This window comes from Urocampus carinirostris, chromosome 3 (assembly GCF_059441175.1).
Source record: "Urocampus carinirostris isolate Australia breed hairy pipefish chromosome 3, RoL_Ucar_1.0, whole genome shotgun sequence".
Lineage (NCBI taxonomy): Eukaryota > Metazoa > Chordata > Actinopteri > Syngnathiformes > Syngnathidae > Urocampus > Urocampus carinirostris.
In genome coordinates this window covers 1,405,874-1,431,169 of record NC_142351.1, presented here as the reverse complement: position 1 = coordinate 1,431,169, position 25,296 = coordinate 1,405,874, and the positions used below count along the sequence as shown (strand labels likewise).

The 25,296-nt window shown below is 43.5% G+C and overlaps 3 protein-coding genes and 1 long non-coding RNA gene across 4 annotated transcripts in view; 2 read left to right on the top strand and 2 right to left on the bottom strand.

Moving 5' to 3' along the window:
* Positions 1-1,342: 1,342 nt before the first annotated feature.
* Positions 1,343-6,516, bottom strand: LOC148368247 (uncharacterized). The gene is made up of 2 exons (XM_088329679.1): positions 6,490-6,516; positions 1,343-4,308 (listed from the first exon to the last, which is right to left on the bottom strand). The coding sequence occupies exons 1-2, from the start codon at positions 6,514-6,516 to the stop codon at positions 3,325-3,327; spliced, it is 1,011 nt and encodes a 336-aa protein (XP_088185805.1). The 3' UTR covers positions 1,343-3,324.
* Positions 6,517-10,624: 4,108 nt separating this feature from the next.
* Positions 10,625-12,998, bottom strand: LOC148368246 (uncharacterized). The gene has a single exon (XM_088330236.1). It carries the CDS (start codon positions 12,987-12,989, stop codon positions 11,622-11,624), a length of 1,368 nt encoding a protein of 455 aa, XP_088186362.1. The 5' UTR covers positions 12,990-12,998; the 3' UTR covers positions 10,625-11,621.
* Positions 12,999-13,308: 310 nt separating this feature from the next.
* The window catches only part of LOC148368243 (uncharacterized), a 38,752-nt gene continuing 26,764 nt past the window's right edge, over positions 13,309-25,296 (top strand). Inside the window, exon 1 of the long non-coding RNA XR_015849928.1 lies at positions 13,309-13,349. This is a non-coding gene — a long non-coding RNA (uncharacterized LOC148368243). The remainder of the gene's footprint in view (positions 13,350-25,296) is intronic.
* On the top strand, positions 21,323-23,765 carry LOC148368245 (uncharacterized). Its single transcript, XM_088329638.1, has 4 exons — positions 21,323-21,480; positions 21,625-21,629; positions 21,805-22,506; positions 22,924-23,765. The coding sequence occupies exons 1-4, from the start codon at positions 21,323-21,325 to the stop codon at positions 23,598-23,600; spliced, it is 1,542 nt and encodes a 513-aa protein (XP_088185764.1). The 3' UTR covers positions 23,601-23,765.

Genomic DNA, 25,296 nt, shown 5'->3' with positions numbered 1-25,296 from the left:
ATTCGGTCAACAGAACAATACAAAAGTCAGGGGCATCTGTTCATGACTGCAATTATCTCCAGCGCGTACAAATTGAAGCTACGGCAAGCGCTGAAGCCCATAAACTGCCAGACGAAAAAGACAGTCGCAGATGCCCATGACTTAACAACTAAAGGAACCACCGGAATATTAACAGTAATACGACAAAAACACAGATTTTGTGAGAATTCCAAAAAACATTCAAAGCAATCAAATTTCAACTCTGTTACACGTACCTTCGGCTCAAAAACACTGTGCTGAAGGTAAGCTGTGCCCAATGTCAGTTGGATAAAAAAAATGCATATTTTGCTAGATATCGGAGCTGCTTCCACGAATTATCTTTGTATATAAATGTATATAAGTTGTGCTAAATGACGTATATATAAAAAAAACACTCATAAAGTAAAGTAATGTAGCTTGTAACGATGATGCAACGTGTTTCGATGCAACCACGCCACGAGGTGCGGCATGTTGAGCGATGTCCCGTTTTTGTCGGCAGTCTCCAGCGCGCTGCCAACGATGTCGAAAACAGGCGGAGGTGCTGACCACATGGTGCGCGTTTGTTGTGTCGCTCAAAGCAGCAACTGGAATAAAAGCCTCATGTTCCTTATGTTCATATGGCTTTCCAGTGAGAACTTTACTTTGGTCCATGATAATCCAAGTCCCTTTTCTGTTTTATCTTGACTTATCCTGAGAAATATGATGACACCACGTTGAATAAGAGCTTGCTCTGTCCACTCCACGCATCGGCCCGGTATTGCAGTACCTCCGGGAACGGTGCATTCGCAATGATCGCAGCAAGGCTTCAGGGCTAGGACCTTAGCTCGGCCTTTTGGCTGAGAGTAAGTGTCCCGGCTCCCAGGCTTTGCAGCATATTATGAACTGACCGATAACGGATAATAAATAACGAAGATAGAACAATAACCCTTAAAAACCCCAAAACCCCATCTCGACTTAACAGAGTTAAGTTTCGATTTTGGCAAAAGTAGCGTGATTTCAGACTATTCCAACCCATTACCACATGGCTCTCAATTATATTTATTTGGTTCAGAATCTAAGTTGGTGGTAATCAATTCGGTCAGCAGGCGGCGCTCTTGGTTTCCGACACGAATTTGTTTGAAATAGCCTGCGTCTAGCATTTATCATGAAGGATGCCACTTTAAACACTATGTATTTTCAGTTTGAAATGATCGATTTTGGAGTTTGTTGATATGGATAGTGATCAGTTCAGAAGAAAAATAACATCGACCCAATAATAATGCAGTTTGATTTGATGAAACTACGTTTTATTCACATGACAAAAAAGATCATATCAAGCAAAAGAATAAAGCACATTGTTGACACAAGCACTCAGTGTGAGCGAGGAGGAAGGTGGAAGAAATGATGCAACGGGTTAATAGTACTGATCAATGAACCCGGTTTGAAGATAATAGATTCATTTCAAAGATCAGGGATTTTTTACAAGCGTGCCAAGATGGGATATTTGCCCAAAACACCAAAGAGGTTGTCGCAATAACCATTTTTGTGTACTTTGGAGAACAAAAAAGTCCCTTATGGGAGGAAATGAAATGAAATGAAATGATCTGCATTTATATAGCGCTTTTCAAGTCAATGACTTTCCAAAGCGCTTTACAATGTGCTTCACATTTCCCAATAGCGGCCGTGATCTGTGCAGCCATGTAAGGCGCTAACCTGCTTATTGGGGGTTTTAGGGGTTCAGTGTCTTACCCAAGGACACTTCACCATGTAACACGGGCGAGACGGGATTCGAACTGGGATCCCTTGATCCAAAGACGAACGCTCTACCACCTGAGCTACTGCCGCCCCAGGGAGGAGTGTGTGAGAAGCAGCACATGGCCAACCAGGAAGATGAAGAAATAAAGCTTCCCATCTCTTTTGGCAATGGACTTCACGGGGATTGTTCTCATCCGGACGACAGGGACGGAGAGAACCACAAGCTCTCCAAGCTTTGGGGCTCTGGTGATAACGGGCCCCAACCCTTGGGATCTAGGTCAGCCATCTTGTTGTTATGATAATTATAATTATTGATAAAAGGCAAAATTGTATGCGGGCACACGAGGAAATAGATCATCTATCAAGAAACATGACGCTTATGCAAAGCCTGTATCTTTTGAATCCATATGAAGACTTTGGGGTCACAAATCTTTATGATACAACTGGAGAGTCTGCTCACTTCCTGTGAATGAATATGGCTTTTATGATGTGGTAGCAGTCAGTGGTTGAAAAAAGGTGAGGGCAAATGGTTTTGTGGCCGTTATCTTCCTATAGACGACCTGTATGATACTTAACCAATTGAATGTTTTTATTTTACAACAATTTTTGACCACAAACTGAGAAGGCAAAAGTCTTCTCGCCAGTGTGGGTTCTTGTGTGTCATTTCTAGTGTCCAATGATAGTCTGAAAAAATGTCTGTGTAATATAGTGCAATAACCTGTGAAGCCCTTTGAGACTCTTGTGATTAAGGGCTTTACAAATAAAAATGACTTGACAATATAGATATTTTGTTCTTCACCACAATGTCACCAGGTCAAAAGGCTTCTCGCCATTGTGGTTTCTAGTGTGTAACTTCATATTTCCATTTTGGGTGAATCTTTTTACCACAAATTGAGCAAGAAAAAGGTTTCTCCCCAGAGTGGGCTCTACTGTGTAACTTCAAGTTTCCTTTGAGAGAGAATCTTTTACCACAAACTAAGCAGGAAAAAGGCTTCTCCCCAGTGTGGGTTCCAGTGTGTTTTTTTATTTCCCACGCTCAATGACTCTTTTACCACAAATTGAGCAAGCGAAAGGCTTCTCGACAGGGTGGGTTCTAATGTGATTTTTTTCAAAATTCCAACTGTGAATAAATCTTTGACTGCAAGCTGTGCAGGTCAAAGGCTTCTCACCAGTGTGTGTTCCATTGTGTAATAAGTGTACGTTTTGGGTCAATTTTTTGTCGCAAACTGAGCAGGAGAAAGGCTTTTCGCCAGTGTGGGATCGAATGTGTCTCTCGAGTGTCCAATTGAAGTTCATCTCTGACCGCAAACTGGACAAGAAAAGTCTCCTCGCCGGTGTGGGTTAATATGTGTCTTTCTAAGCTCCATCTTATGATTTAATAACATCTTGTAGTAATCTTTTACTGCAAACGGAGCAAGAAAAAGGCATATCGCCAGTGTGGGTTCTGGTGTGTATTTTTAAGTTCTCATTTTTAATGAATCTTTGATTGCAAAATGAGCAGGAAAAAGGCTTCTTGCCAGTGTGGGTTAGTTGATGTGATTTCAAGTGTTCATTTCAGGTGAATTTTTGACCTCAAACTGAACAAGAAAAAGGCTTCTCCCCAGGGTGCGTTCTAAGGTGTATTTTCAACTTCCCACGTCCGGTGAATCTTTTACCGCAAACGGAGCAGGAAAAAGGCTTTTCGCCAGTGTGGGTTCTGGAGTGTATTTTTAAGCTCCGACTTTTGGTGAATCTTTGACCGCAAACTAAGCAAGAAAAAGGCTTCTCCCCAGTGTGGGTTCTGGTGTGGGTTTTTAAGGACTCATTTTGGATGAATTTTTTACCACAAATTGAGCAGGAAAAAGGCTTCTCGCCAGTGTGGGTTCTGGTGTGTATTTTTAAGTGTCCACTTAAAGTGAATCGTTGACCGCAGATTGAGCAAGAAAAAGGCTTCTCAACACTGTGTATTAGTTGGTGTGATTTCAAGTGTCCATTTTGGGTGAATTGTCGACCGCAAACTGAACAAGAAAATGGCTTCTCACCAGTGTGGGTTCTAGTGTGTATTTTTAAGTACCCATTTTGAGTGAATTTTTTACCACAAACTGAGCAGGAGAAAGGCTTCTTGCCAGTGTGGGTTAGTTGATGTCTTTTCAAGTGTTCATTTCGGGGGAATTTTTGACCGCAAACTGAACAAGAAAAAGGCTTCTCGCCAGTGTGGGTTCTGGAGTGTATTTTTAAGTTCCCATTTTGGGTGAATTTTTTACCACAAATTGAGCAAGAAAAAGGCTTTTCGCCAGCATGGAATTTCATATGGAACTTCATATAATACTTGCTTCGAAACGTTTTCCCGCACTGGGAACATGTGTTACCGCCTTCAGCGTTTGCGGAGCGGGACGAGTCGTCATCTTCCGTTTCCAAGTGTTGATGGTAGCTGATGCTTAGAAGCTCCTGCCGACCGTTATCTTCAGGTTGACCTTGATCTTCTGCGGTTGAACGGACCCCGTCTTCCTCCTCAACAGGCTCCCCATCTTCCGTCTCTTGCTTAACGTGATAGGGCTTCAAATCTTCCTCCTCCTCCTCAATTTTAACGGCGGGCAACTCTGGTTCCTGCCGCGCAGTAGCAAGATATTCTCGGCCGACGTCTGCAAGACACAAATCACGTTTATTTGTATTGCCCTCAACTCGTTCAGAAGCATTGTCCCATAGTGCCAAAACGTGAAAAAATTCTAAAGGCTTAGGCGCTGCTGAACAGTGAGTATTAGGCCTCTGGGAATGAAATCTTCACGAGATGCCAAGAGTGGCTTTGTTCAGATTGTTTGCTGCGTCCCATTCTTCCCACTTTCCCTCGCTATTTTTCCTCGTCACTTGCTTTTGCGCGTGCATGAGCAAGTGTAACGTGTCCCAATACTCTCAAGTCAGAGGGAGAAGTCCCCTTCGACCCCCAAAAGAACCACTTCGGATGGAAGGAGGTCAGGAGCCGACTTGGAACAAAGTCACTTCCCAGAAGACGAATTCTCAATACCAACAAACATGGCTGGAAAAGAACCGCACAAATGTAAGTCCTTTTTCACAACTATGCATGTTTTTGAAACAAAATACATCGAGATGTCTTTGACATCAACACAACGGAAAACCTTATCGTTGCCTCAAAACATGAACATTGCCAAATGGCGACTTTACACAGAGCACAAATCGACCAAAAAAGCCACAAACGACTGTTGGCACTCCAAACCGCCGAGTACCTTAATTGTGCGGAAGATCGCGGTTTAGCCCTGTTTTTATCTTAAAGGAGTCGTGCCTTCACATCCACACGGACAAAACGCCGGTCGCTGAAGCGGCATAGTCACGATAACGTTACGGATATATGTCATTGCGCGTGTTTACTGCGCACGATTCCGCGCGTCCCGTTTTCTTTACAATATGATGCTAACACGTGAGACCGAATCGATTCTTGACGCGGAGGGGAGGTCGGCATTCTGTAAATTCTATTCTATCGATTCTAAATTCTAAAGCATATGTGACGCTGGCCAATAGAAGGCTCCGACAGCCACGTCAGGTTTGTTCTTATCGATTCACTATGAAATCGTTATGCGGGAGACATCAGATCATTTCCTGTCTCGCGTCGAGTCGCGTCGGCCTGTTAGTGAGCAACTTGTGTCGAATGCGGTCATGCGGGCTAATGTTTCAGAGACTGTGGAGCAAACCAAAGCCCTGATCACATTCAGGGCAGAAAATGATGAGCAGTTTGGAGTGTCGGAGGTTTTTGTAAATGAAACATGAACAATGAAAGTTAAAGTAATCACAGCAGGCCGACCGCCAGAATTTTATTTTATTTTCGATTCGCGTAAACTCTGTCCGTGTATTGATATCTATCATTTGTAATACTTTACCACTACCCTGTATTCATTTTCGATTTTAATTTCTGTTCAGAATGGGAGGTGATACTCCCAAAGGGGGGATATGTTGTGGTAAATAGACTTGCATTTGTAGAATAGATTTGCAGACATTTAGAAATTTAGAAAGACTTGCTTGCAGTTGTGGGAAAGGTCGTTTCGTGCAAGGAACGGAAGTCTCTGTACAAACTGACCTCAGGTTGTTTGGAGAACTATCTCCTTATCTCGTTATAGGGAGACAAACACTTTTCCTTGCGAGAAAAACAAAATTCCTGTCAAGTTACGAGTAAAGATCGGACCGCCTTTTGGGTGTACACAATTGAAGCTATAAAATATTGCCATGTCCCGATTTCTGAGAGACCTTCATTGACAAGACAATAAAGTTGTATCTCCCTCCCACGAAGCTGGTTCGTGTGCTCCTTATCCACATATGAGAAGACTTTTCTCTCGATTATCGAACCTGCGATTTCCCCAACACATGTTAGCGTCATGTTTCGTACGGAAGATTACGATTAGCGAGGACGTACGATTAGCCTGTTTTAGCTTCATGTTTCTGTTAAGCATTCCAGGTAACCGTTCGGGGTGTTGGAATGGATTAAAACGTTTTACCTTATTTTAAATGGAAAAAAAAAATCACGGTGATCAAACAGGGTTCTGGAACGGATTATGGTCGAGAACCGAGGTTCCGCTGTAGTTGCCATTTCTCAGACCGGAATTGCAATTTGGGGGCGATTTTCGTTTTGAAAAGAAAAGTGCATTTTCAGGGAAAACTAACATTGTGACGTGCCAACATGACTCGAGATGACGTACCTAGAGATAGAGAGTTACAAAATAGCAACTATAGATGTAAAAAATCAAAACAGACCTGCAGTCGGATAGTCTTTCTTATCATGATAGAAAAAGACAACGAAATTGGAGGGTTATTGCTTTCAGCGTAAATAAACGATGAAGAGACCGGCAAGCTGCACACTGCAATCGGGTCCCAGCGACTTCTGCGACGTCTTTGTGATGATTGAAATGAGAAAGTCGACGTCAATTTCTAGACAATTCGGTCGAGGGGAGAGAAAATAGACGATGATCGCCGATAATAAAAAGATTCACGAATATGAGAAATTTTCACAGTTAAGCAAATGTGTCGTCTTCGAAACGGCCCTAGCGCACGTGACTGATTTAGGAATAATATACGTATTTTGAAAGAACGAGCGATAAAGAAGCCCGGACTTTGTTCGAAAGGAAAGTACGGCGGACGTCGACGGCCAAATACGAGATGTCAAGTGTTGTGGAAAGCAGATAATAACTCAGGATAAGGAAAGTTGAACCTGAAATGAACACGAAGGAGCTAACAATAGCTTATTGCGTGGCGGAAGTCTTGACCCAGGGGCGGGTAACCATCACGAGTTGTTAAGAGCAATTCAATAAGGAACCTTCCCTTTTTGCCATATGTCCTCTCTGCGTATTTTTGGGGCCACGCCCAACGACCTTCCCTCCGAAATAAGGACGTTGCGGAAAGTAAAACCACCAACCTGCTCTGTTCAACACAATTTGGAGTATCTTGTAAACAGTTCCTGGACACTCTGGTTCCTGCCACGCATTAGGAAGATGGTCTTCACCGATTTCTGCGAAACAGAAGACAAACCGCATTTATTTGTGACGAAACTCACATCAACCTGATCTGAAAACTACAAGAGGGCAAGGAAAGACTCAAAAAAGGTCAGCATGCGGAAAATGAAGAAACCTTGGGAAGGGACTGCACATGAAATATACAGGAAGTCATGGAAACAGGGTTCTACATGGTTTTCATGGCCAATTGCGAGCACTTTTCAAGCATTTCCAAAGCCTTATTTTTTTCTCTCCAGTACCTCCAAAAGGAAAAAAAATCTAGCGGCCATCAGAGGAAAGTTTTTTTGTTGTCGTCTTTGATGATTAAAATAAAGTCGCTATCTTGCTCCTAGCGCATACTTTGTGCTATTTTGGGATGTTCCCATCCACGACCTATGATCTTTGTGTGTGAAAGGGCGGCTATAACAGTGCCACCTGCTGGTATGGGGTAAAGTTTGGGCTTCTGATTCTGTGATTGGAAGGCAGGAGTTAGTTGGCAGTCTACAGTGCGCCGCTAACGGTAAGCCACGATCTTTCGGTGCTCCAAAAAAAGTTAAATGTAAAGATTAAAACCTTAGCTGTCTCTACATGCACACTAATGTGATTGATGTTGTCAGGCTGTTTGAATTTATTCTTGTTTAGTTTCTGTCGCCTTTTGTGTTAGTTTTGCCGGACGTTGCATGTTGTGCTGAAATGCTAATTCCCCTTATAGTGTTGAAAGCCAGCAATGATCGGAAACCACGTTTGTGTGTGACTCATTCATTGCAGCAACTGTATTAAAAGCCTCATCATGCAGTCCAGCCCGAATGGGGATCTTAGGTTGGACGGCTACACCGCGGTTACAAATTATATATACATATATAAAGTTTGGATGCGACTTCATACCAGATGCTGCTAAACTTCATTTGATTTCCTGCACTTTTAGTATTTGCTGGAGGTGAAAAACGTTGTTTACTGTAAAAGGCTTAAAAAAGTTGTATTTGAATTTCAAACCACTATTCTTTCATATCAATTATCGACTTTTTGGCCATCCTGCAACATTTTGGAAAGCATTGTTATTGTAGCAGAAGCAAAAAAATGTCCAACCTTCCCCGAGGTGCTTGGAAAAAGCGTCCTCTCGTCGCGGTCCTTCCTCACTGGAGCGCATTTTATCGGTCTTTCAACGAAAAAACTCCAACTCGGCAGTAAAAGGGACCACAAAGTGATACTTGTGTCGAGTTGACGTCGTTTGAAGTCGACTAGAGGACTTTCTCCACATTATATTGTTCGGCAGCCATGACACCTTCTCCTTCGAAACCCCGCCGCAATGGATTGTGGGTACATGTGGCACAGATCGCATGATGCGTTCACAAAAATGGGTGTTTCGGAAGATCCTACCAGATACGACGGAAAAACGTCTCAAGAATGTAGGAAGTCGGGGTTTTTCGACCCCCAACCGGAGAAATATAATCAGAAAGACACTTGGGGTGCGAGGCCCTGGTTGAAAAATTGGGTTACATAGCCTTTCTCCTGGTTTGAAGTTTGAAAACTCAGTTGTCGTCTTTTCGGGAACGCAGCAACAGAAAACACATAGAAGACGAGATAGGTCGGCGACAAAATAACTCGATTCGTCCGGTGAACGACTATGTTAAGGCAACATTTGTAAAAAAAGGAAATTATAAAAAGGTAAAAAGAAAAAGCAGTAACGGGTGTATTCATCACTTTTGTTCAGTTGAAATTCCTGCTGAAATATTTTTGTCTACTTTGTGTTTAAGTGTCCTGCAGTGCCACCTGCTGGTGCAACAGAGTTGAAATTTGATTTCATTGATTTTACAAATAGAAAAAGCAGTAACGTGTGTATTCATAAGTTTTGTTCTGTTGAAATTCCTGCTGAAATAGTTTTGTCTAGTTTGTGTACGAGTGTCCTGCAGTCCACCAGTGCCACCTGCTGGTGCAACAGAGTTGAAAATGTGTTTTCATTTTCCTTTTTTTGAATTCTCACAAAATCCGTGTTTTTGTTGCATTACTGTTAAAATGTTGGTACCGCCTTCATCTGTTAAGCAGGGTTGGGGAGGTTTACTTGAACTGGATTACTTTCAATGACTTTTGGATGACTCCAATAGCTAATATGCTCATAAAAGACAAAAGAAACTCAATAGGAATAAAATGACTCCATTTTGTGCAGGCTTGGGGAGTAACGGAATCCACGGAACGCAAAAATGATGTTTGGATTTATTTTCACTTTGTTTCTGTCGCATTTGATGTTCGTTTTGCCGGAGATCAAAGCCAGGAGAGAAAGCTTACCGCGTGTTGGGAGTCATCATTTGATTCCTATTGAGTTTCTTTTGTCTTTTATGAGCATATTAGCTATTAGAGTCATCCAAAAGTCATTGAAAGTCATCCAGTTCAAGTAACCCTAACCAACCCTGCTGTTAAGGCATGGGCTGTGAGGCCATCTTATGGTTTGCCACTTTATGGTCTTCTGCGCTTGCCGTATCTTCGGCTCAATAACATCGTGCTGGAGGTAAGTTGTGCCCAATATTGGTTCGGATTAAAAAAAATGCATATTTTGCTAGATATGAGTTGCTTTCATGAACTATCTTCGTATATAAATTGTGCTAAATGAAGTATATATAAAAAACACGAATTTAAAGTAAAGTAATGTAGCTTGAAACGATGATGCAACGTGTTTTGATGCAACCACGCCACATGGTGCGCATGTTGAGCGATGTCCCGTTTTTGTATTTTGGTTCATGTTTTAGACGATTGCAAACATGCACAGAAGTTCTTTGTCTTGTTTACTGAATGCAGGCAAGAAACCGAGTGACCGTCAACCCTTGTGTCGCGCATGATTGAGGGTCGTTACACTGGTATGAAGTAAGGTTTAGTCTAGCCTCTGATTTTATGACCGGAAGGCGGATATTTTTTGGCAGTCTCCAGCGCGCTGCTACCATGTTGAAAACAGGCGGAGGTGCTGACCACATGGTGCGCGTTTGTTGTGTCGCTCATGGCAGCAACTGGAATAAATGCCTCATGTTCCTTATGTTCATATGGCTTTCCAGTGAGAACTTTACTTTGGTCCATGATAATCCAAGTCCCTTTTCTGTTTTATCTTGACTTAACACAGAGTTAAATTTCGATTCTGGCAAAAGTAATGTGATTTTAGACTCTTTCATGGCCATAATAACAACCTATCACCCTGTGGCTTTCAATTATATTTATTTGGTTCGGAATCTAAGTTGGTGGTAATCAATTCGGTCAGTAGGCGGTGCTCTCGGTTTCCGACACGAATTTGTTTGAAATAGCCCGCGTCTAGCATTTATCATGAAAGATGCAACTTTAAATACAACTTTAAATGATCGATTTTGGAGTTATTTGATATGGATAATGATTGATCGGACCAGAAGAAAAATAACATCGACCCAAAAATAATGCAGTTTGATTTCATGAAACTACGTTTTATTCACAGGACAAAGAAAATGGAATCAAACGAAAGAATAAAACACATTGTTGACACAAGCACTCAGGGTTGGAAGGTGGAAGAAATGATGCAACAGGTTAACAGTAATGATCAATGCACCCGGTTTTAAGATAATAAACCCATTTCAATGATATGGAATTGTTTTCATAGGGTGCCAACATGGGATATTTACCCAAAACACCAAAGAAGGTGCTGCAATAACCCTTTTTGTGTACTTTTGAGAACAAAAAAGTCCCTCAGGGGAGGAGTGTGTGAGAAGCAGCACATGGCCAAGCAGGAAGATGAAGAAATAAAGGTTACTATCTCTTTTGGCAACGGACTTCAAGGGGATTGTTCTCATCTAAACGACAAGGACGGAGAGAACCACAAGCTCTCCAAGCTTTGGGGCTCTGGTGAGAACAATCCCCAACCCTGGGGATCTAGGTCGGCCATCTTGTTGTTATAATAATGATACTTGTTGATAACAGGCAAAACTTGTATGCGGGCACACGAGGAAATAGATCATCTATCAAGAAACATGACGCATATGCAAAGCCTGAATCTTTTGAATCCATATGAAGACTTTGGGGTCACAAATCTTTATGATACAACTGGAGAGTCTGCTCACTTCCTGTGGCTTTTTTTTGACGTGGTAGCAGTCAGTGGTTTAAAAAAGGGGAGGGCAAATGGTTTTGTGGCCGTTATTTTCCAATAAACGAACTGTATGATTCTTAACCAATTGAATGTTTTACAACTCTTAGAGAATTTTTGACCACAAACTGAGCAGGCAAAAATCTTCTCGCCAGTGTGGGTTCTTGTGTGTCATTTCTAGTGTCCAATAATAGTCTGAAAAAATGTCCGTGTAATAACCTGGAAAGCCCTTTGAGACTCTTGTGATTAAGGGCGTCACAAATAAAAAATGACTTGACAATATACATATTTTGTTTTTCACCACAATGTCAACAGGTCAAAGGCTTCTCTTCAGTGTGGGTTAATGTGTGTCTTTTTAAGTTCCGACTTGAAGTGAATCTTTGACCGCAAACAGAGCAAGAAAAAGGCTTCTCCCCAGTGTGGGTTAATGTGTGTGTTTTTAAGTTCTGACTTGAAGCGAATCTCTGACTACAAACTGAGCAAGAAAAAGGCTTCTCGCCAGTGTGGGTTAATGTGTGTATTTTCAAGTTCTGACTTGAAGTGAATCTTTGACCGCAAACGGAGCAATAAAAAGGCTTCTCACCAGTGTGGGTTCTGGAATGTATTTTTAAGTACCAACGGTGGGTGAATCTCTGACCACAAACTGAGCAAGAAAAAGGCTTTTCGCCAGTGTGGGTTAATGTGTGTTTTTTCAAGTGTCCATTTCGGGTGAATTTCTGACCGCAAACTGAACAAGCAAAAGGCTTCTCGCCAGTGTGGATTCTGGTATGTTTTTTTAAGCTCCCATTTTCGATGAATCGTTTACCACAAACTGAGCAGGAAAAAGGCTTCTCGCCAGTGTGGGTTAGTTGGTGTATTTTTAAGTGTCCACGCTGGGCGAATTTTTGACCACAAACGGAGCAGGCAAAAGGCTTCTCGCCAGTGTGGGTTCTGGTGTGTATTTTTAAGCTCCCACTTTGGGTAAATCTTTGACCACAAACTGAGCAAGAAAAAGGCTTCTCGCCAGTGTGGGTTAATGTGTGTATTTTCAAGTAATCATTTCGGGTGAATTTCTGACCGCAAACTGAACAAGCAAAAGGCTTCTCGCCAGTGTGGGTTCTGGAATGTATTTTTAGGTCCCAACGCTGGGTGAATTTTTGACCACAAACTGAGCAAGAAAAAGGTTTCTCGCCAGTGTGGGTTCTGGTGTGTATTTTTAAGTTTCCCCTTGTAGTGAATTTTTTACCACAAACTGAGCAAGAAAAAGGGTTCTCACCAGCATGGAATTTCATATGGAACTTCATATAATACTTGCTTCGAAACGTTTTCCCGCACTGCGAACATGTGTTACCACCTTCAGCGTTTGTGGAGCGAGACGTGTTGTCGTCTTCCGTTTCCAAGTGTTGACGGGAGCTGATGCTTGGAAGCTCCTGCCGACCGTTATCTTCAGGTTGACCTTGATCTTCGGCGATTGAACGGACCCCGGTCACTCGCAAGACTGAATCATTGTCCTCCTCAACAGGCTCCCCATCTTCTGTCTCTTGCTTCATGTGATAAGGCTTCAGATCCTCCTCAATTTTAACGGCAGGCAACTCTGGTTCCTGCCGCGCGGCAGCAAGATATTCTCGGCCGACGTCTGCAAGACACAAGTCACGTTTATTTGTATTGCCCTCAACTCGTTCAGTTTTCAGAAGCATTGTCCCCGAGTGCCAAAACGTAAGAAAAATTCTAAAGGCTTAGGCGCTGCTGAACAGTGAGTATTAGGCCTCTGGGAATGAAATCTTCACGAGATGCCAAGAGTGGCTTTGTTCGGATTGTTTGCTGCGTCCCATTCTTCCCACTTTCCCTCGCTATTTTTCCTCGTCACTTGCTTTTGCGCGTGCATGTGCAAGTGTAACGTGTCCCAATACTCTCAAGTCCGAGGGAGAAGTCCCCTTCGACCCCCAAAAGAACCACTTCGGATGGAAGGAGGTCAGGAGCCGACTTGGAACAAAGCAACTTCCCAGAAGACGAATTCTCAATATCAACAAACATGGCGGGAAAGGAACCGCACAAATGTAAGTCCTTTTTCACAACTATGCATGTTTTCGAAACAAAAAACAACGCAACGGAAAACCTTATCGTTGCCTCAAAACATGAACATTGCCCAATGGCTGCTTTACACAGAGCACAAATCGACCAAAAAAGCCAGAAACGACTCTTGGCACTCCAAACCGTCGAGTATGTTAATTTGTTCGGAAGATCACGGTTTAGCCCCGTTCTTATCTTAAAGGAGTCGTGCCTTCACATCCACACGGACAAAACGCCGGTCGCTGAAGCGGCATAGTCACGATAACGTTACGGATATATGTCATTTCGCGTGTTTACTGCGCACGATTCCGCGCGTCCCGTTTTCTTTACAATATGATGCTAACACGTGAGACCGAATCGATTCTTGACGCGGAGGGGAGGTCGGCATTCTGTACCTGTTAAATTCTATTCTATCGATTCTAAATTCTAAAGCATATGTGACGCTGGCCAATAGAAGACTCCGACAGCCACGTCAGGTTTGTTCTTGTCGATTCACTATGAAATCGTTATGCGGAACGCATCAGATCATTTCCTGTCTCGCGTCGAGTGGCGTCGGCCTGTTAGTGAGCAACTTGTGTCGAATGCGGTCATGCGGGCTGATGTTTCAGAGACTGTGGAGCAAACCAAAGCCCTGATCACATTCAGGGCAGAAAATGATGAGCAGTTCACAGAGAAAATGTTCACCACAAAACAACTGTGAGAGTGAGGAAGCTAACCTGCAGGTCCGCAATCTTATTGTGACAATGCATTGACCCACCCTTATGTCGAAGGACAGCTGTCGAAGCGATCGGCCGGGAGGTGAGCAACACGGGACATTTATCTATTCACCTTGGTCATATCCCTCAAGAGGCCGACAGCAAGACAAACACATACAATAACAGAAATTTAAAAAGGGGGAAAATGGCAAAAAAAACTCACACAAAGAATTTTGGACCATGACCGACCCGGCACCCAAGTTGGTCATGCTTTCGTCTCTCCAGATGAAACGGGACACGACAAAGCGGCCACGACTCCTCAGAGCACCCGAAACCTTGGCTTCCCCGATTCACTCTGTGCGATACCTCGCACTCCATTCCACCAACTGCAGCCGCATCACAACCCAAGTACCTAAAGCTTTCCACTTCTACCAGCTCCTGTCCATACGACCTTATTTCTAACGCCATGCCCACTCCATCACGTGAACACTTGATCCACCTTACTCTTCCCGACTTTGACACATCACTTACGCTTGTCACATACTCTTCCAAACCTTCTCAATGATTCCTCAGAATCAGCCACGAGCGCTGTGTCATCTGCAAAAGCATCTGACTTGCCTGCCGCCACACTGTTAGACTGTTATCCATCATCTCTACACCTCTGCCAAATACTCTCACCACGCCATCCATGTACACATTAAACAGCCATGGTGACATCACATACCCCTGTCTCACACCAGTCAACACAGGGAACCACTCACTTGTCCCACTCCCTACTCTTACACATGCTATGCTATTCATACAAAAACTCTTCAATGCTTCCAACAACTTTCTACCAACTACATACATTACCATCACTTCCCACAACGCATCTCCATCAACTCTGTCCTACGCCTTTTCCAAGTCCATGAAAGCCAAATAAACATTCTTACCTTTTGCAATATATCTCTCACGCTCCTGTCACACTGCAAACACCTGATCCACACATCCTCTTCCTTTCCTGAAACCACTCTGCTCCTCCATCACCACCTCGTTCGTTCTTTCTCTCGCTCTCTTAATCAAGACTCTTCCATACAGCTTACCCGGCACAGACAACAAACCGATACCTCTCAAATTGCAACATTCATACTTATCACCTTTGCCCTTATAAAATGGCACCACACATGCACTACACCATTCAACAGGAACCACACCACTTAAAAAGCATACATTCAGATTCAGATCTACTTTATTGTCATTCTAGTACACGTGTATACAGAACGAAATGTCGATACATCTGACCCGCACAGTTTCCTTGAATGAACAAATATAAATAAAAGTTGTATTGTATTATGGCTACGTATAGTATTTTACCATAGTGCCGATAGTGCAAGAGGAGTAGCTAACCAGATGTGCAAAATGGGCAGTCAGGTTAACATGTCAGGTAAACTGTAACAATAACACTGTAACAATAACGCTGTAAGTACAATAGTGCAGGGAGCAGATGTGCAAGGAGTGGCTAGCTATAAAGAACTGCCAGTAGTGCAAAGAGTCAGATTAGCAGCCGTTTAGTTTTAGGTTTACTATATGTTAGATTGACTATTTAACAGGCTAATGGCCAGGGGGACAAGACTATTGCAGAACCTGGTGCTCCTGCATCGCACACTGCAGTACCTCTTCCCAGAGGCGAGCAGAATGAACAGTCCATGATGGGGGTGAGAGGGGTCCCCGATAATGTTCTTAGCTTGGGATAGGCAGCGCTTCTGGCCAATGTCCTGAATTGAGGGGAGAGAAATCTCCATGATTTTCTCGGGTCATCCTCTTCACACTACCCCAGTCGGTGGCACTGCGGCCTCCACACCACACAGAGATACAGCTGGTCAGGATGCTCTCTATGGTGCCCCTGTAGAATGCGATGAGGGAGGGTCAGGGCAGGTGGGCTCTCCTCATCCTCCGCAGGAAGTACAGGCCCTGCTGTGCCCTCTTAACCAGTGATGCAGTGTTCACGGACCAGGTGAGTTTGTTTGTAAAGTACAGCGTACTTTCCTTTGGAATAAGGTCCGGCCTTCTCTCTCGCTCATTCTTTCAAAATATATACAGTGAAGAAAAGAAGTATTAGAACACCTGAGAAAATCCTTCACCTTATTAGGGTCGCGGGGGGCTGGACCCCATCCTAGCCATCTCCGGGGAGTGGGCAGGGGACACCCTGAACCGGTCGCCAGCCAATCGCAGGGCACACGGGGAAAGACGACTCATTCACACCGAGGGACAATTTGGACCGGCCAATTCACCTGAAATGCATGTCTTTGGAATGTGAGAGGAAAGCGGAGTGTACGGGGAGAACATACAAACTCTGCACAGTAGTAGCTGGATTTGAACCCACGCAGGACGTTCCCATGACTTTAGAACTGTGCCGCACACGCTCTAACCACTGCACCGCTGTGCTGACCAGAGAAAATGAATGTTGATATTTGGTACGGTAGCCTTGGTCGGCTATTACAGAGGTCAAACGTTTCCCGTAGTCTTTCACCAGGTTTGCACACACTGCCGGAGATTTCTTGGTCCACTCCTCCACGTAGATCTTCTCTAGATCAGTCAGGTTTCTGGGCTGTCGCTGAAAAACATAGAGTTTGAGCTGCCTCCGAAGATTTTCGATTGGTTTCAGGTCTGGAGACGGGTTGGGCCATGCAAGAACCTTGATATTTTTCCTACAGAGCCATTCCTTGGTTTTCCTGGCTGCTTTCGGGTCATTGTCGTGTCGGAAGACCCAGCCACGACCCGTCTTCAACGCTCTGACTGAGGAGAGGAGGTTGCTCCCCATAATCTCACAATACACGGCCCCAGTCATCCTGTCTTTAATGCAGTGCACTCGTCCTGTCCCATGAGCAAAAAAAAAACCCCAAAGCATGATGTTATCGCCCCCATTTTTCACAGTAGGGATGGTGCTCTTATGATCGTTCTCTTCATTCTTCTTCCTCCAAAGACGCTTAGTAGCATTATGACCAAAAAGTTCTATTTTGGTCTCCTGACCACAAAACGTTCTCCCGTGACTCCTGTGCATCATCCAAACGGTCATATGCAAACTGAAGACGGGCCTTGACATGTACTGGTCTAAGCAGGGGAACCTTGGGTGCCATGCGTGATTTCAAATGCTGACGTCTTTGTGTATTTCCTGCAGTAACCTTGGAAACGGCGGTCCCGGTTCTTTTCAGGTCATTGACCAACTCCTGTTGTGTAGTTCTGGGCAGATTCATCACCGTTCTCAGAATCATTTAGACCCCACGAGATGGTTTCTTGCATGGGGCTTCACTCCGAATGAGATTGACCGTCATGTTTAGCTTCTCCCATTTTCTAACGATTGTTCCAACAGTGGACCTTTTGTCACCAAGCTGCTTGGCAATTGCTTTGCAGCCCTTTCCGGCTTTCTGGAGGTGCGCAATCGTGTCTCCTGTGTCTTTGGACGGCTCCTTGGTCTTCGCCATGTTACTAGTTCAAGTTTTACTTATTGCGTGGGGTGGACTTGTGCAGCCGACAACCTCAAACAGGTTCATCTGATTCAGGATGATACATGGAGTGCGGGTGGACTTCTCATGGGCGGACCAACAGGTCTTTCTGGGTCAGAATTCTAGAGGATACTCAGATGTTCAAATACTTATTTGCAGCTGTTCAAACAAATCGTTCTAAAATGCATTGTGATTTCTGAAATGTTCTTTTTAGTTGATCTCTCTCACTGTGGACATGCACCGACGATGACAATTTCAGACCCCTCCGTGATTTCTAAGCAGGAATAGCAAAACAGTAGGGTGTTCAAATACTTCTTTTTTTCACTGTAGCTTACTTTCTGGTTAAACAGACAAGGTTGCTCTCTGTGGTTTCTGCAACGTCCTTGAGAGTTAAGTCTTGGCAAAATGAAGCCCCATAAAGCAGTGAAGCCCTGCAGGGAAATGTTTCACACACACACGTAGGGGCTTTAAGATGAATCATGTCCTCGATGACGCCGTCTCGTGGACAGAATCATTTATAACGTGGTCGGTGCGTGCAATCAAATATCGGGGCGTCAATCTTGCGTTACTCTGGCACTTTTCTTCAAACGACACTCTTTGCTAGCGAATCACTCTCCGCACACGCGTTTGGCGGGGCTTCGAACGTCATCGACACGCACATCGGCTGGCGCCGCACGTAGCGCTCCTCTGAAATACTCTGCAGGGATTGGAACAGACGGGCACATGACTACTCGACATCTAAGGTTCGGCTGTGGAGTAGTATAAGGGCGTCTCGCTGGCTGATTTTTTTCAAAGACGTCTATTTTGAAGTTCTTTTAGTGACGTGTAGTAGAGAAAACGTGAGTTCTAGTCCGAGAAAAACCTTCTCATATGTGGAAAAAAAGCACACGGGAACATTGGGAGGGAGATATGCAACTTTATTGCTGCGTCAACAAAGATTTCTCTCACTTGACATCGGGCCATGGCACTGTCTTATAGCCACAAATGAGTACACCCCAAACAGGCGGTTCGGTGTTACATAATTTGTTTTCCTCAGTTTTATCAGCTAGCCAGCGTTCAGGAAACATCTGGACAGGAAATATTATTGTCTTCACAAGAGTACATTTTTTGCTAGTCAGCGCTGGAGGAAATAACAAGAGGACTGCCAAGGACTTCCCGGAGTGTCATTCCGACCTAAGTTTTTCTACATTTCTAAATGTATGCACAAATGCAAGTCTATTTACTACAATCCCCCCTTTGGGAGGACCACCTCCCATTCTGAACAGAAATTAAAATCGAAAATGAATACAGAGTAGTGGCAAAGTATTACAAATCATAGATATTAATACACGGACAGAGTTTACGCAAATCAAAAATAAAATAAAATTCTGGCGGTCAGCCTGCTGAGATTATTCTAATTTTCATTGTTCATGTCTCAATTACAAAAACCTCTGACACTCCAAACACCTGATTTGAACCTTTCAACCCATGCACCAGTCTCCCTACGCATTTTATCTTTATCCGTACATACTGGATTATACACGTAGAATAGTTGTTCAGTACATGATAAGGTATATGTATATATGAACCAATAAGTAATAAAAGTGATTACAACAGTGCAAAATCCCGGTTATAGTTGTTGATATATTCCAATATATACGTGCATGATTAGATAGTGATACAGTATACATATTGGCCTTAGGCCTGACCCCCGTAAACACTTCGAAGAACGTGCTTCGCCGTATTCGTCAGCGGGTGTCGTGAAGTCAGATGTTGGAGTGGGGGATCATCCCAGCAGGCATCACGCTCAGTTTCCATGCAGCCCGAAACCCGGACGCGACGACGCATCCCGACCATCTCAGTCAGCAGCTTGCTCCCTGGCAGTGTGACATACCAACAAAAGAAACACAATCAGAAACCAATATATATTTGTAGCCGTTATTCCTAGCGCTACATAGTGTGTTGCGTGTTTAACAATAGTGCTACTTGATATTGTATTTAATCCAGATCATCATATGTGTCTCTTTCCGCAGATGCTCCATTATTTAAAGTAATATAGACTCACTGTTAATGTTGCCAGATCAACTTCAAAGCGTTGAATTTAGTTGAGTCATCTGCTCCTCCTCACTAAGGAATAAGCTTGGATATTCAATCACCAACTGTGCTAATTGAGATGCAAAGTCCATGCAACACTCCGATTTTCCCAGTTCTCAAATCGGACAAGTCTAAATATAGATTGGTACATGATTTGAGAGCAGTAAATGAAGTTGTCCAAGATTGGGCAGCTGAAGTTCCAAATCCAAATACTATCCTCACAAATGCAAGTCTATTTACTACAATTGGCGGCCCGTACGGAACCGCTCGACTGTAGTAAATAGACTTGCATTTGTGCACACATTTAGAAATGTATGCACAAATGCAAGTCTATTTACTACAGACGCTTTTGCTTTATTCGCATGTGTGCGGATTTGACACGACCACGCGGACTTTTCTCTATTAAGAATGTGTGAGCGATGCTCCATTGAGTTCAAAGAGCCCTCGTGCGCTTTTCCATTGCGCCTTTATGCTGGAATGTTACTTTTATTAGGCCGAACAGGAACAAACCCCCCAAAATATGAAAAAAAAGTTCATTGAGCGTAATGAAGTAAATGTACTTCCATCTCTTGGCTTCAAGTCCTGAGTAAGGCTTAAGTTTGAAAAAGTCGCAGTCAACCTTTAAAAACACCCCCTCCCGTCGCTCCTGTCACAGTTTCTGCCTTACCTACGTTTTATTTTGTGTAAATTCCAAAATCTTTGACCGTTTCCGACGAGTGCCAGACGTTTCTCTCAAACGGGAAGTGCCGACGTCGGCCATATTGACTCGTTTTTGATGGCCTACTGTAAAACAGGTACAGGCATAGGGCACACCACAAGAAAGCTTTAACACTCCTCTTTCATGAGACAACGGTTGATTTAGTCGATTTGATGACGTTGCCAAGTTTTTTGAAAAATATTCTTGTTTCCTGGAAAACTTCTGAGAGAAATGGCTCCTTGCAAATGTGTGTCAAGCAGACGTTTTGCTTCAGTGCTCTTTTTAAACATCTATATTTTCGATACCTAGACTATGTAAACAATACTTGGCTTAAAAATAACATTTGACTGCAAGAACACTAAACTTATGCATAAACTTTGCAAAAATTCTCAGCCCCTGATGTGATCACACGATTCGGGTCGTCACGGTGATGGCAGGGTCCTCCGATACGTCATCCCAACAAAAGCCCTTGCTCATTATTTAGAAAGACTAAAGATTTGAATCGTTAACAGGATGTACTAATATCTTTGCTTTTCTCGTCACACTGCGCGTACTTGGCATATACACCGGCGCCTACTCACCGCCATACAGAGTAATACGGCAAATACAGGAACAAAACGTGGCACTGAGTGTTGGCAAAGATCGGATCGAGACCACTCCTACCACCTAGTGGTCATTTCATTCCCAGAGGCCTAATACTTACTGATCAGCTGTGCCTAAGCCTTTAGATTTTTTTTATGTTTTGCCACTCGGGGACAATGCTTCGAACGTGTTGAGGGCAATACAAATACAGTGGGACCTCGGTGATCGCGGTTAACGGGGACCAAAACCACCCGCAAAATGTGAAATCTGCGAAGTAGCGACGCCCCTTCAAAAAAGTAAACCCCTATGCAGTACACCCCCCTGTATACAGTACAATACAGTACACCATATGGAATATGATTAGAGAGAGAGATTCTTCTGTTCTTCTATTTCCTGCTTTCGACTGGTCCGATAAACTGACTTTTTCCTCGATGGCGAACATCTTTAGCTTTTTCTCGGCTCGGCCGGACGCACCGAGGGATAAAGAGCGTTTCGCCGAGGGCTTCGAAAAACCTTTCGACTTGAAAATTCGCCGCGAGAAAAAGGCGAGCTCACTGCCAGCTATGGCGAGAAGCGTACCGTATAGGAGGTAAGCGCGGTCTACTGTAGCCGACGGGCCAATGGGAGTCGAGTATTCGGCGAGTGCCGGCCAATCGGCTCGCGTCGATGGCCAAAAACATGCGTTTCTTTGTGTTTTCGAATGACTCGTTCTAATTGAATGTTTTCTTTTCAGATGTTGTAGAATAATGTGTTTTCTAAATTGGAATATTTTCCATGACTCATTTTTGAAATGATATTATTATTATTATCAGATTTTATTATTTAACTATTACTGGCCGCAAAGCTCTGAAGCCCCGAGCACGGAAGCGCAAAGTAGCGAGGTACCACTGTAAACGTGACTTGTGTCTTGCAGACGTCGGCCGAGAATATCTTGCTGCTGCGCGGCAGGAACCAGAGTTGTCTGACGTTGAAAATGAGGAGGATCTGAGGCCTTATCACGTTAAGCAAGAGACGGAAGATGGGGAGCCTGTTCACCTGAAAGAAGAGGACAATTTTCAAGTTCGTTCAACCGCCGAAGATCAAGGTCAACCTCAAGATAATGGTCGGCAGGAGCTTCTAAGCATCAGCTCCCGTCAACACGTGGAAACGGATGAGGAGGATTCGCAGTCAGAAGGTGGTAACACATGTTCTCAGTGTGGGAAAACGTTCCGAAGCAAGTATTATATGAAGTTGCATAGGAAATTCCATGCTGGTGAGAAGCCTTTTGCCTGCTCAATTTGTGGTAAAAAATTCACCCAAAATGGGAGCTTAAAAAAACACACCAGAACCCACACCGGCGAGAAGCCTTTTTCTTGTTCAGTTTGCGGTCAAAGATTCACTAACAGTTGGAACTTAAAATTACACACCAGAACCCACACTGGCGAGAAGCCTTTTGCCTGCTCAGTTTGCGATAAAAGATTTACTACAAGTGGCAACTTAGAGAGACACATTAGATCACACACTGGTGAGAAGCCTTTGTCTTGTTCAGTTTGCGGTCAAAGATTCACCCACAATGGAGATTTGAAATCACACCAACTATTCCACACTGGCGAGAAGCCTTTTTCCTGCTCAGTTTGTGGTCAAAGTTTCACTTCAAGTGAGCACTTAAAATTACACACCAGAACCCACACTGGCGAGAAGCATTTTGCCTGCTCAGTTTGCGATAAAAGATTCCCTACAAGTGGCAACTTAAAAAGACACATTAGATCACACACTGGTGAGAAGCCTTTTGTCTGCTCAGTTTGCGGTCAAAGATTCTCTAAAAATGAGAGCTTAAAAAAGCACGGACTATTCCACACCGGGGAGAAGCCGTTTTCCTGCACAGTTTGTGGTCAAAGATTCACTAAAAGTGAGAACTTAAAAATACACACCACAACCCACACTGGCGAGAATCCTTTTTCCTGCTCAGTTTGTGGTAAAAAATTTACCTTTCGTTGGATCTTAAAAAGACACACACTAACCCACACTAAAGAGAAGCCCTTTTCTTGCGCAGTTTGTGGCCTAAGATTTACCTTGCGTTGCTTCTTAATACGACACACACTAACCCACACTGGGGAGAAGCCTTTCACCTGCTCAATTTGTGGCAAAACATTCACAGAGAAAGGGAGCTTTAAAAAACACACAATATCTCACACTGGCGAGAAGCCCTTTTCCTGCTCAGTTTGTGGAAAACGATTCTCATTTAATTGCTCTTTAAAGTCACACCAAAAATCCCACACTGGCGAGAAGCCTTTTTCCTGCTCAGATTGCGGTAAAAAATTCACCCGAAGTGGACATTTAAAACAACACACACTAATCCACACAGGGAAGAAGCTTTTTACTTGCTCACTTTGCGGTAAAAAATTCACTACAAATAGAAACTTAAGAACACACACATTAACCCACACTGGGGAGAAGCCTTTTTCCTGCTCAGTTTGCGGTCGAGGATTCACTACAACTTCGAACTTAAAACAACACACACTAACCCACTCTGGGAAGAAACCTTTTTCCTGCTCAGTTTGTGGAAAACGATTCTCACAGAATGGAAACTTAAAAATGCACCAAAAAACCCACACTGGCGAAAAGCCTTTTTCTTGCTCAGTTTGTGGTCAAAAATTTGCCCTAAATGAGCATTTGAAATTACACCATCTAACCCACTCTGGAGATAAGCCTTCCGCCTCTTCAGTTTGAGGAAAACGATTCACCTTAAGGGGGGACTGAAGATAACACACACTTACCCACACTAACGAGAAGCGTGGTCAAACATTCACTAAGAGTTGTAACTTAGAAAACATTCAATTGGCTAAGTATCACACAGGCTGTCCATAGGATTATAACGGCTACAAAACCATTTTCCCTCCCTTTTTTCCTTTTTGCCAGCACATCAAAAAAGCTACATTCATTCACAGGAAGTGAACAGACTCTCTAGTTGTATCATAAAGATTTGTGACCACAAAGTCTTCATATGGATTCAAAAGATTCAGGATTTGCATACCTGTCGTATTTCTTGATAGATGATTTATTTCATCTCTTGTCCCCATAAACTTTTGCCTTTTATCAATAATCTCATTTCATTAGCTGCATCACTCATCCTCATTAGGGTCGCGGGGGGGGGCTGGAGCTTATCCCAGCCATCCCCGGGCAGTGGGCAAGGGACACCCTGAACAGGTTGCCAGCCAATCGCAGGGCACACGGTGACAGACAACTCATTCACACTTAGGGACAATTTGGAGTGGCCAATTCACCTGAAATGCATGTTTTCGGAATGTGGGAGGAAACTGGAGTGCCCGGAGGAAACCCACGCAAGCACGGGGAGAACATGCAAAGTCCGCACAGGAAGTCTGGAGCTGGTTATAAATAATTATAATAATAAGATGGCCGACATAGATCTTTAGGGTTGTGGCCTGTTCTCACCAGAGCAACAAAGCTTGGGGAGCCCGCGGTTCTCTCCGTCCCTGTCGTCTGGATAATAGAAACCTCTGTGAAGTCCACAGCTAAGAGTTAAGAACCCGGCTTTTTTCATCTTCCTGTGAGGCCATGAGCTGCTTCTCACACACTCCTCCCCCGAGTGACTTTTGTTCTCAAAGGTACACATAAAGGGTGAGTGCAAGAACCTGTCTTTGGTGTTTTGGGCAAATATCCCATGTTAGCACGCTACGAAAACAATCCCTGATCATTGAAATGAGTCTATCATCTTCAAACCGTGTTCATTGATCGCTACTGTGAACCCGTTGTATCAAATGCAATATTGCACAACCGTTACGATACCAACGGTATCACGACAACCCTGTATGTAACATCCCACATGCCGACATTTCTTGTGTAAATACCATGTCAATTATAACTATAGCCTTATCCCCCTTGTTTTATAACATTATCTTCTCTGTTCCTTTATTTTCTTGCTCATACCTCACTATGAATGTGTAAAACTGGAGTGTCATGCCCAATTTTGTTGTCACAATATGTTAGCCCATTTGTAACAATGACAATAAAGGTATATTCTATTCTATTCTATTTCTTCCATCTTCCCCCTTGCTAACTGTAAGGGAAATTATGGTCTAAGGTTGCCCTTCATACTATATTCTATACTTTTACGTATTTATATTGACTCAATAACTGTACAGTTAAGTTTTTGAGTTGCTTTTCGGAGCGAACGCCTCCAAGGTCAAGAGCACAAGCTTCCCAAGCCAAAGGAACTTTGTCTCTACAATTTGGAGGCGACCGGTGGGCTTCCTGTTATCAAACGGGTGCACAGAACTACTTTTGGCTGACCCGTACCGCCCAAGGACAGGAGCATAAGATTCCCGAGCCAAGGAACTTTGTCTCTACAAATTGGAGGTCACTGGTCATTTTCTCAAGACTCCCATTTATTTTCAAACAATGAACT